Source organism: Rutilus rutilus (assembly GCF_951802725.1).
Source record: "Rutilus rutilus genome assembly, chromosome: 2".
Taxonomy (NCBI): domain Eukaryota; kingdom Metazoa; phylum Chordata; class Actinopteri; order Cypriniformes; family Leuciscidae; genus Rutilus; species Rutilus rutilus.
Window position 1 is genome coordinate 47,363,853 of NC_140210.1, and position 12,928 is coordinate 47,376,780.

Consider the following 12,928-nt stretch of genomic DNA (forward strand, 5'->3'; position numbering starts at 1 on the left):
GAAGCAAGCGACCAGCACGCCGAGGATCTCAGCCTGAGGACGCCGGCCGCCTTCAGCTTTCCCTGCCTGCTGTGCTATCTGGCACTATATCCTTTTCCGCTCTGTGTTTGTGTGTTCGCCCCGCGACACACTTGCATCTAAAAGAGCGCGAGGCATTGTTGCAAATGCCTCGCTCATCCTGTGGCTCGTGCAGAGGCGCGCTCAGCGATGGAGACCGCCACGTGGTGTGCGCTCTCTGCCTGGGCTTCGACCACGCAGCCCGCGCTCTCACTGAGGGCGGCTGCGAACAGTGTGAGGAGTTACCGATGTCGACCCTACGGGCTCGACTCGCTAAGTTTGAGGATCCTCCACCTTCTCCGGCCGCCTCTTCCGGACCACGTAAAAAGAAACGTCGCTCTCAAAGGCCGCCTGAACCGGACGCTACAGCTGAGTGCTCGCCAGAACCTCTCCCGCGAGCCTCGCTCTCTCCTTCTCCCCCGCCCTTCACCTACGCGCAGCGGCCGGCTTCTGCCCGCACTGCCGTCGTCCTGGGAGATGATGCAGATGATGACAGCAGATGACAGCTGCTCTCTGCTTGCGTCTGACAGCGAGGAATGGTCGGGCTCTCACCGCTCCGCCTCCTCGACTTTAGAGTCTGGCAGATCCCGCGCCAGTGTCGACGCGGAGCTTCTCCGCCTCCTTACTCAAGCGGTCGAAAGGATGGGACTGGATTGGTCCCCACCGAAGGAGCCGGCGCCCAATCGACTCGACGGGTGTTTTCTGCCTAGCCGCTGCCTAGCGCCTGCCTCTAGGTCAGCACCCTTCCTGACTGAGCTCCACGCGGAGCTTTCTAAATCCTGGAATGCGCCCTTCTCCGCCAGACTCCGCTCGCCAGTTTCCTCGGCTCTCTCCCAGGTGGACGGGGCCGCCGAAAACGGCTATACTGGCATCCCCGCCGTTGAGGAGGCGGTGGCAACGCACCTTTGCCCGCCGTCTGCTAGATGGCGCTCAAAGTCTGCCCTGCCGTCCAAAGCCTGCAGGACCACCTCAGCTCTCGCCGGCCGCGCTTTCGCCGCCTCCGGCCAGGCTGCTTCCGCCCTGCACTCGATGGCTATACTTCAGATCCTACAAGCCGACCTCCTCCGTGAATTGGACGAGAAGGGCTCGGATCACTCAGCCTTAACGAATCTGCGCAGCGCTACGGACCTTGCGCTCCGTGCTACTAAGACCGCTGCACAAGCCATCGGCAGATCTATGGCCGCGCTCACCGTCATCGACAGGCACCTTTGGTTGACGCTTGCGGATATGAGTGAGTCAGAGCGCTCTGTGTTTCTGAATGCCCCACTCTCGCCCACCGGCCTCTTCGGCCCTGCGGTCAGCGGGATAGTGGATCGCTTCTCCGAAGTGCAGAAGGCGTCGCAGGCTATGCACCTCTTCCTGCCCCGCCGCTCGAGCCCAGCCACAGGCCGCTCTCAAGTTCAGCCTCCTGTGCGCAGCTCCACACAGCGCTCATCTCGGCCACCCAACACTTCGCAGCGACGTCAGGGCGGCCGCCCTAGATCGCGCTCGACCAGCCGTCACAGACCGCCGCCCCCTCGGGGTCCACGGCCCAAGATTACGTTGAAGTCTGAGCCCGCGAAGTCCTCCTAGCATCTACAAGGAGGAAGAGATGGTTGAGTCCCGCTACGGCCGGACCGCCATCAAAGCGCCCAGCTCTGTCAGTCCCCTCTATTCAGGCTACTGCAGCAGCTTACACCGCAGCCAACGAGCCAGTAATACCACTCGCTCGCCTGCACACAAACGCCGTTTTCACGGCGACCCAGATAAATCTCAAAAAGAGTATAAGTTCGGGTTTTCCGGCTCCGGCCGAAGGTGCCTTAAGTGTAGAAAATGTGCCCACTCCCATGTGCTCACTGCTTCACACAAGCACGGTCCCCATGGTAACGCGCTCAGAGCGCTCTCTCATAAAGCGGACACACGCCGCTCGAGTATTAAGTGTAGTAAATGTGCCCACAACTCTGTGCTCACACCTACCCGCTGCTCGCTCTGCCATTCAGTTACCTCAAGTTGCAACAGCTCAGGCCGAGGGGATATTAAGAGTAGAAAAAGTGCCCACTCCCGTGTGTTCACTGCTTCACACAGACATGGTTCCCATGGCAACGCGTTCAGAGCGCTATCTCATAAAGCGGAAACACTCCGCTCGAGTATTAAGTGTAGTAAATGTGCCCACAACTCTGTGCTCACACCTACCCGCTGCCCGCTCTGCCATACGGGTTACAGACCCTCTAAAGCTCCCAAACACTGGCCGTGTTATAAGTGTAAACCCTGCGCCCGCTCACGAGCACGCGCACCCACTTTCAGACACTATAACCCCCACGCCGCTCTCGCGCCAGGGGTGTTTGACAGCAAAACGCGCTCCATCCTCCGGGACCGAGCTACTGAACGCTGTACTAATCGCGCGCGCCGCCCCATCCTCTCTGACACAGGTTCCCCATCCCGCGTAGTGCGGCGATCTGAACCCAGAGACCATTCGACCCCTAGCTATGCGTGCAAAAGCATGGGAAGCTATTCAGGGCGCGTCAGAATGGGTGTTGAACACTATAAGACACGGCTATTCGCTTCAATTCGCTCGTCGCCCCCCGCGCTTTCTAGCGCAGACGGAGACGAAAGTGAGTTTGGAAGCAGCACACCTGCTTCAAGCAGAAATAGCGAAGCTGCTGCGCAAACGGGCCATAGAACAGGTTCATCCTTCCCTGAGCGAGTCAGGCTTTTACAGCCGTTACTTCCTCGTTCCCAAGAAGGACGGAGCGTTAAGACCTATTTTAGATCTGAGACATCTGAACACGGCTCTCATGAGACGGCCGTTCAAGATGATTACAACCAGACAGATCCTTGCGCAGATCTGCCCAGGAGACTGGTTTATCTCTCTCGATCTGAAAGACGCGTATTTCCAGATCCAGATAACTCCCCGTCACAGGCCATTCTTGAGATTCGCCTTCGACGGTCGAGTGGCCTATGTGAATCGCCAGGGCGGTGTCAGATCAAAGACGCTCTGCGCCCTGGCGGAACGCCTCCTCGTGTGGGCTCAGCACTCTCTGCGCTCACTGAGAGCAACGCATGTGCCTGGCCACCTGAACGAGGGCCCCGACAGACTGTCCAGAGACAACGTTCCCCCTGGGGAGTGGTCTCTACACCCCCAAACAGTCCAGTCACTGTGGCGCCGCTTCGGCAAAGCGAAGGTCGACCTTTTTGCGTCAAAAGACAACGCTCACTGCCCAGAGTTCTTCTCGAAGAACGAGGACGCGCTGGCCCAGACCTGGCCCAGCGGCCCGCTATATGCTTTTCCCCCGGTCTCTCTGCTGCCTCAGGTCATCAAGAGAGTCAGGGAAGCGCGCCACACAGTGCTCCTCATAGCCCCGTACTGGGAGAACCAAGCTTGGTTCCCGGAACTCATACAACTGGCAGATTCAGCCCCGTGGCCGATTCCGGTGCGGAGAGACCTTCTCTCTCAAGCCCGCGGCTCGATCTGGCATCCCCATCCAGAGCGCTGGTCTCTGCATGCATGGAGCCTCAACGATTACATGCTGATCTGCCAGAAGGGGTCATGAACACGATCATACAATCCAGAGCTCCCTCTACGAGGCGGCTCTAAACGTCTAAATGGTCGGTGTTTAACAGATGGTGCACTGCCAAGGGGCTCGATCCACAGACATGTGGGGTATCGCAAGTATTGTGCTTCCTTCAAGAGCTGCTGGACGCGGGCAGGTCCCCCTCCACGCTCAAAGTTTATGTCGCGGCCATTTCAGCGTTCTCTGTCTCAGAGCTGGGCCGCACATTAGGAAGGAACGAGTTCGGGTGTGGTCCAGCGGGATTCCCATTCATGACATTTGTGCAGCAGCAGGCTGGGCCTCCCCCTCCACATTTGTTAGGTTTTACAACCTGGAAGTTCCCGCCTTGCAGGCAAAAGTGTTATCAGTCTAAGTCTCGCGTAGCCAGCCCACTGTCTGTGCGCGGGCTACGTTGTGTGATTTAGCTCTACTGGTTGAGCGGCACTACGTGGGAAGTGTCAGTTCGGACCGGCTGTGCCGCTCCATGCCCCCATAGTATGTGCTTGTGTACTGCGCTAGCCCTCTGTTGGCCGCCCGGCTCCGCTATCACGTTCCCCGGGCTCTCCCTGGGACTCATTCAGTGGATGATGGGCACGCGCACGGCGTTGACAAGGGAGTTCCCGCAGCGTAAGCTACTTACGCAATACGAGAGAACCTCTCGTAAGAGAACGTACTCGGTTACTAAACGTAACCTCTGTTCTCTCTAGAGAGGGAACGAGTATTGCGTAACCCGCCGTGCTCGCGCCACGAGCTCATTCGCTTCATGCGACAGAAACCAGTGAAGCAGCCTCTGAGCCCTGCTTATATACGCTAAGCCACACCTCTAATGACGGGCTGTGACGCATTAAGCGCGCCCAGCGCGCTCATTGGTCGTGACGTCACGCCAAGGGCTCAGCGATAGGCTGCTGCAGTTGCCGCAGGGCAGCCAATGGGCACGCTAGTAGCCTGCCCTAGGTCTGCAGGCTGCCGCACTGCGTTGACAAGATTATTGAAAATTAAGGATAATTTTTTGGCTTCAGTATCTCGAGAAAGGAGACTTTCCCGCAGCGTAAGCTACTTACGCAATACTTGTTCCCTCTCTAGAGAGAACAGAGGTTACGTTTAGTAACCGAGTACGTTTTCATCTCATGCATGTGTGCTGTTATAACAATTATCTGCAAGAGGATTGAGTTAAATTGTTTTATTAACTAATTTAAATTAAATATATTTTTTTAGACACTTTTTTTTGACTCAAATTAAATAACATCACTGTATAAATATGAAATGACAGGTGACCAAATTAAGATTATTGATTTCCTCAAATTAAATTAACTAAAATTGTCAGTAAGTTGCTGTAAATTTGACAGTACTTTTTTTTTTTTACAGAGCAGGCCTAACTTGACCTTTGTATTGATGTCAATTAACTAGAAGGGGATGAATCATGTTTTTAAGCTGGGACAGAGATGATGATTTAGGAAAACCAGAGATAACTTTTAAACACAAGTGGGTGACTACAGGATATTAACATGCATTTACTCAGTGTATATGAGGGTCAGTGTTCTGCCATTTATTTACTTGGATGGTATGAATAAATATAACACAAATGTGAAAAACACCCTTATTAACATTATGAGAAACTGGATATTGTGAGTTTATTATAGATTAATCTCAGGTCTTGTATAATGGCAATTTTACATTCTCCTTGTAAAAAATTTCATCTGAACATCCATATCAATTGGTACATTACAGTCAATTACAAAACAAAATTGATATCATGATGGAAATTAATATACAATGAAATCAGCTGACAGTGACATGACAGAAACCTCATTCAAAAATGATGTGAGTACAATAACAATGATTCCATAAAAGAATACATAAAAGTGAACAAATGATCAAATTAACAAGGGTTGGAACTTCAAGTCTCACAAATCCCTTTTCTCTTCTCAGAGCATGGCAGATCATTCCAATTGTTCAGGACTGGATTTCCAGGCATCAGTTCAATACAGTCCTCATTTCCATGTTCGTCATTTGGTTCACCTTTGACCCAAAACCTGAATAATATGTATAAAATGTTCAATTGTTAGGACCCCATATTTAAATTATAACAGCCAAATAAGTTTTAATATGCTAAAAGGTGCAGAAGTGAAAGTGCAGAAAAGTATTGTATTTATAGGAGGTGGTTTTGTATTTGCAGTTCAAGTTAAGTGGTTGCAGAACAGGTGTGTCTTAAGCTGTGATGGTCACACTTAAAAAAAAAAAAAAAACAATAGAGAAAAAATGTTAAACTAAAATAAAGAGCAAATAAAGTGTTTTATCACTTACCCTTGATTCAGTGGTGAATTATCCACCCATTTCATGTTCCCCTCGTTTTCAGTGTCAGACAAACCAATCCACACTCTCTCCTTGACAAATGAAGATATGAACCTCTGTGTGAAAAAACAACAAAAATTGTGATTCCACTTTCTCTCCTTAAACACACACATTTAGAAGAAATGCCTCTAAAATGAAGAGAAATTAAAGAAATTTAGAAAATAAAAGTGTGTTGTGAATGTGATGAGGGTAGTCACATATGCTGTAAGATAATAATTTTTTTTTCTAAATTATTGGAGTGTGTTTTCAAGAAGATAATATCTCATTTTAAAAATGTCATGTTCCCATTCAGTCAGTCACGTTCAACGTTACATCGATACTGACGTATTGGGGTCTCGGGAGCTCCAATCACCTCTGAGCAATGTTCCCTCTAATTTCTTTTCTTGCTGAGCAAAACTGGACAGACATTTTTCGCCACCAGAGCAAAAACATCAGAAGTGCGCGATTCCACACTCGTGCAGCTTAGAGGGAAACATTGCCTCGAGTAGTTAAAAAACAAACAAAAATAAATAAATAAAAAATAAACAGACTGTAACGAAGTATGTTTTAAGTTGTATGAGCCTGCGGACTACTCCCAAGTCACGGCGGCCTCGGCACCTGAGGGTAAGAACAGTTGAGGTGAGAGAATAGGAGTCGGAAGCATGGGGCGCAACAGAGAAGAGAGAGGGGAGAGAAGAACCAGCCCTATCTGATTCAGATAGAATCCCCCCTATCTGGGACCCTAATCAAACACACCTGAACCAGCTAATCAATGTCTTCAGGATTACTAGAAAGCTACAGACAGGAGAGTTGATCAGGGTTGGAGCTAAACTCTGCAGGACAGTGGCCCTCCAGGACCGAGTTTGCCCATCCCTGGTTTAGGGCTACATTTACTGTGTTTTGCTGATTTCAATACACAGTAAATTCCTCAGTGTTAAATTGACACCGCTCAGTGTTCATATGGGACCCACCAACAGGGTGTTAAAAGTAACACTGAAGCAGTGTTAGAGTTAATTAGATAATTAGGTAATTAATTGAGTGATGATTGTGATGATTGTGATTGAGTGTTCAATTATGATCAGGTGATATAGTTTGAATATATCTGAGTGGGTGAACCAGTAAAATGAACTGGCCTAAATAGCTCACTCAGTCAGACACCACTTTTACCTAAGTGCATGTATTTAAATATGTTCATTCACAACAGAATTGTCTTGAACCGATTCTGTTTTCCACTGAACTCACCTGCTTCTCTTCAGTGTTGATGATGATCAGATCAGCTCCTCGATCTCTGCAGAACTGCCTGCTCTCAGACCAGCTCATCTTCTCATTGGTTATGGAAAAACAAACTGAAACAACACAGGTTTTCATACATAAACACCTTTCAAAACTGTATTCATACAGTAAAAATGAAGAGAACTATAGGGGGAAAAGAAACTATATATAAAAAATAAATAAAAAATCATACTGACCTTGTTTAGCAGTTTTATTCTTTAGTTCATCTCTCAAAGACGCGACTCTGGTCTCTAACTCCAGTTTCTCCTGATTCAAAGAGCTGAAGTTGTTCTTCAGTTGGTCTTTTTCAGTCATTAGATCAGTGTTATTGTCCTGTAAGCTGTTGATAGTGAGATTGAACTCTTCAACTGTGTTCTTGTAACTCTTTAACAGGTCTCTCTCTGCTGTGATGGTGATGTACAGTGTGATGAAGACCAGCAGAAGAACACAAATGAGCCCGAGACACACTGACATCAACACCAAACACCTGCTTCCTCCTGAAAAACAGAGACAAAACACACACATATCAGTTAACAACCATTCATGCCGTATTATTAGAAATTATGTTTCAAATCAACCCTTTTAGGTAGGCCTAATCTACCCTTGTCTTTAGATAATGCTGTAGATAGAGGTTTTTACAATATATTATTTTATAAGACAAACATTGCTCTACAGTAAAAACGTTAAATATAAAAGCTGAAACATTGACATTGTTCTTTGTTTTTTTTTTTTTTTTTTTTTTTTAAATTGTATGTGACCTTTGAGTTTGACACTATTTCTGCTTTAAAGTAATTTTCTGCTTACTGCGCTTTTCATCTTTTCCTTCATCCTGGTCGTTACTGTGTGTTGGAGGTCCAGTTGTGTTCTTAATATCTCTGCGTTCAACATTTTCATAAATAGCCTCCTAATCCATTATTCACTGTGTCTTCACAGATGAGGTGTGATCTTTAGAATGACGAGTAGTGTTTTTAAAGTAGTGTTAAACCTAAATGGGAAGTGGTTTAATTTCACACTGGCTTTCGAGAAGAAAAAACACTTGCAGTCCAACTTATAAACTCCCTGCAGACTCACACTACTGTGTTTGTGTATTGTACATTCAACCAGGTTATCAGCTTCAAAGGTCAACAAGAGGAATCTGTGAGCACTCAAATAAACTCAAACACACTTAAACAGGCCAAACTGGACCTTTGGATTGATGATGCTTTAGCATACCTACCTTTGATGCTTAAGTACCCTACCTTTAGCACGGTTTTATTCTTTTGGGTCACATGTGCTGAATCTGAATCTGAATCCTCTGCTTGCCTGTAGCCTATTTAGTACACATAGCCTACATCATCTACAAGTTACTATGAGTTTGGCCTTTTAATTTCACTGTATTAGTCCATTGAACTTTTTGTATATAACTTTTACACTCTTCTAAAGCATAAAAATACTATCATAATATTTGCAGGAGACAATATTTGAGGAAACATACTGAGTTCACATACTCATTTCTCTTAAAAACACTTCTACAGCCAGTTACTTTACTTTGAAATGTGCGTTTCCGTGTTGGAATGTGTGTGTGTTTTTTTTATCTGTGCGATTCTGCCATTGCCAATATGCCAATTTATGCCACTGCGCTCATTCCTGTTGCGTGCGCTAGAACTGGCAACCCGCGTGAGCTTTAACGTTAAATGTTTTATATGTCCCGACTGCAGGGGAATGGAGTACGAGCTTTATTGAACAATATAAACAACTATAAATGGCCTGGTACAAAATATGAAATGTCTTAATCAGACAACAGGCATCATAGCATAAGAAAGAAAATATAAAGAAGTAAAATAAAGACCTAAAATATAAATTGAAGTAGCCTAAATAATAAATAAATAAATAAAGAGGCTCAGTAGCTTCTGCAGCACGAACACAAGCATATAGTCCGCAGTTGTTGTTGAAGTTACGTGAAGTAGCGGTGTCTGGCTCCCAAAACACCAGATCATCTGGACGAAATGCTTATACGATACATTTTTTTTCACATCAGATACAATTTTTCGGTTAATGCAATGCATTTTTTTTTTTCAATTAGTGCAATTCAACAAGTTTTTTTGTTTCAAATACATTGTCATTATTTTACTTCCATACCCTTCATATTATTAGAAATTAAGTTTCAAATCAACCTTTTTATGAACTCTACCCTTGTATTTAGATAATGCTGTAGATAGAGCTTTTACAGTATATTATTTTATAAGACAAACACTGATATACAATAAAGTCCAAATAAGAACACGGTTTAAAAATAATCCATGTTAATACATTAAATATAAAAACAGAAACACTGACATATTGCTCTTAGAACATATATTTTAAATTGTATGTAACATCTCATTTCCTCAAACATTAGTGACACCATTAACTTCATCATTTGTGACATAAATAAATGAAAGTAATTTTCTGCTTACTGCGCATTTCATTTTTTCCTTTATCCTGGTCGTTACTCTGTGTTGGAGGTCCAGTTGCGTTCCTAATATCTCTGCGTTCAACATTTTGATAAATGTCCTCTAAATCCATTATTAACTGTGTCTGACAGCACGTCTTCACAGATGAGCTGTGATCTTAAGAATGATGACTGTTTTTTATATGGTGCCAACTCTATAGGAAGTGGTTTCATTTCACACTGGCCTTCGACAAGAATAAACACTTTAAGTCCAACTTATAAACTCATTGCAGACTTGTACATTCAACCATGTTATCAGCTTAAAAAGTCAACAAGAGGAATCTGTGAGCACTCAAATAAACTTTAACACACTTAAACAGGCCAAACTGGTTGTTTGGCACTCTGGGCCCTGTCCCAAATGGCACAGTTCATATGCACTTTTCGTCTTGTGGATTAACAATGGCTGCTACGTACGTGTGTCTATTAAGTCCATGAGACTGTAGGGTGTCCCATTTGTCATTTTAGGTCTCAGAAGGGTGCTCTGTGGTCGATATGTGCCCTCAGTGCGCACTTTTGGCGAACAGCACTGATGTGAACTCCACAGCAGACATCTTCCCGACAGTCAAAGCGGCGTTATGTCATGAAAGTGCGGACTATCTACTACTAGGAAGATCTTGAGTGCTTAGGGTGCCATTTGGGACAGGGCCCTAATGCGTGGTCGAGACGCAAGTGCCTCAAACAAGGTGGAGTCAACTAACCTATGCCCCGATCTAGTTCCCCTTCTGGTGCACCAGAAAAGGGCTACTTCGCCGAATAGCCAGGGTGACCGGAGGATTACAGTGAGGACTTCCCCGCCCCGGTAACCAATCTGTGTGGGCCCCTCATTCCTCTATCACATCGCAAACATGCTGAGACTGCGTTCGTGGGTGGTTTATGTTCTCTCATGAGAGCATGATCACGTCGGCACGTTGTTCATCTTGCCTTTTTCATAAGGGCTTGAGCGCTCAGCGTGCCGTGTGCCGTCGAGTTTGACGGCCATGTTCACTATTTCACATGCCTGGCAGCTTCCGGATGGGATTGCTGGTCCTTCTCATGAGGGTCCAAGCATTTCATTCGGGGCTCCAGGGGAGGATCAGATGTTGATCGCTGCATCGGAGAGAGGGCTGTTACACTCTGGAAATGAAGATGATGCTGAGGTTCCCACTATAATGGTGTGCATGCTCATGCTGAATAAGATTCAGACTTAACAGCCATGCTTTCCCGGGTTTCTCTGGGGGTGCAGTGTGCCGCGTAAACGCCTTTCCCCGCCCCGTGTCTTCCCGGATGTGTGTAAAGAACTTTGGCAGTATGGATGCATATTGGTGCCAATATGGCAAGCCAAACATGCCTAAATTAATATGCAGAATTTTTTTTCCTCAATGATGGAGCAGCTGTGCTATTGCAGACCACCTCTTCCCTGCATGTGATGGCCACCCTGCAATTCTGTGGAAGGCCAAAACACTCGTAGTTCTGAGTCGGGGTTGAGCTGCGCATGGTGACTAACTGTGATTTAAGACACATTGCTGGCCCTCAGCCAGACGATGTCCACCCTGGTGGTCCAGAAGCGCTTCTCATGCAGGGCTGAAAAGAGAACAAAGACTTAAGACTGACCAACTGATATTGCAACAAGTCTGGACGAAAAATATGAAGATGACATCTACACACAACAGAAAACATGTCTTTATGGACTGTGCCACCGTTGGACTCCATGTGTGTGGCCAACAGTGCCAAGCGGTGAGTTGTAAGATTGGAAATAATCGAAGATATTTGAAAATGAACAAAGACATTTTCTTTACTGTTTCAACCCTGTCTTTCTTACCCAAAGGAGCATTTGTAATTCCTAAAGTGCTAAAGGCCTTGAAGGCCAAGATATGTGTACATCGGGTGTCTTCTAATTGTCACACCTTTAGTATGGTGGGGGAAGTTGTAATAATCTGGCCATCTCATCCTGGCCATTACTCTGTGTTCGAGGTCCAGTTTTGTTCTTAATACCTCTGTGTTCAACATTTTGATAAACGCATTATCATTTGAAACATAATCCATTATTTGCTGTGTCTAACAGTACGTCTTCACAGATGAGGTGTGATCTTTAGAATGGTAAGTAGTATTTTTAAAGTAGAGAAACCCTAAACAGGAAGTGGTTTTATTTCACACTGGCCTTCGATAAGAATAAAGACTTGCAGTCCAACTTAAAAACTCCCTGCAGACTCATACTACTGTGTTTGTGTACTGCACATTCAACCACGTTATCCGCAGAAAGCCAACAAGAGGAATCTGTGAGCACTCAAATAAACTCAAACACCCTTAAACAGGTCAAACTGGACCTTTGTATTGATGATGCAGGAAACAGCAGAAAGTGCCTGAATCTGATGTTTCTGTTCCTCTCTGATCACTTCAGTCTGATAAACCTGCTCTCTGCTGCCCCTGCTGGACTGGAGAAAATATAGCCATAGTGCAATAAAGCAGAAACACAAGAATGAAATAAAAACTAAATTTCTGTGATAACAATGACAATTTTTTTCAAAGAGAAAGTTTCAAAGACACACATTATCATAAATGTTGTGATTAAAGTGTTTCCATAAAACAATAAAATAATGTAAGTGGGGAAAAAAATCAGTTGCTCTACAGACCATCTATTCCAGAAAAGAAAACAACAGGATGCTGTTTTATGATTTACTATTTCCTTCAAAAAGATTAAAGCTAAATAGCCACTCTAAATTTTGGATATTACACAAAATGATATTACACATAAAATTAGATATAATTATTTGGTGGCAAGTTTTGCTGACAGTAACCTTCAGCAGAAATGATGCAATTAAAGTAATAAAGCTGAAAAAATATGAGTCAAAGAAGGATTATTAAATATCATGAACATGAAGGAATGGATGTTAATTCTCACAAACCCATTTTCTCTTATCAGAGCGTGGGATGTCATTCCAGTTGTCCAGGACGGGTTTTGCAGGATTCAGTTCAATACAATCCTCATTTCCACCTACGTCATTCGGCTCATTACTTTCCCAAAACCTGAATAACATACAATCAGATTCAGTTCCTGATGTGTTATATGTGGTCAGTGTATGTGATTTTTTGTGAGTGTTTTATTCAATAATATTCAATGGATAGCTGAAAACCCATCTCTCCCGTGAGCACTTAACTGTGTGTTTGCCAGAAGTGGTTAACCACTTAAAGCTATAGGGTAGGTAGGATTTTTATAAAATTGTATATTTTCAAATTTGTTTAAACTGTCTTTATATACCAATACATAATTAACCCTCTGGGGTCTAAGGTG

The 12,928-nt window shown here is 45.2% G+C and overlaps 1 protein-coding gene across 1 annotated transcript; it reads right to left on the bottom strand.

The window, feature by feature from the left end:
- Window positions 1-6,518: 6,518 nt before the first annotated feature.
- Window positions 6,519-9,734, bottom strand: LOC311286500 (uncharacterized protein; the record flags this gene model as incomplete). Its single annotated transcript, XM_084402717.1, has 4 exons — window positions 6,519-6,536; window positions 7,161-7,264; window positions 7,388-7,687; window positions 9,626-9,734. 4 exons carry the CDS (start codon window positions 9,732-9,734, stop codon window positions 6,519-6,521), a joined length of 531 nt encoding a protein of 176 aa, XP_084258843.1.
- Window positions 9,735-12,928: the final 3,194 nt, after the last annotated feature.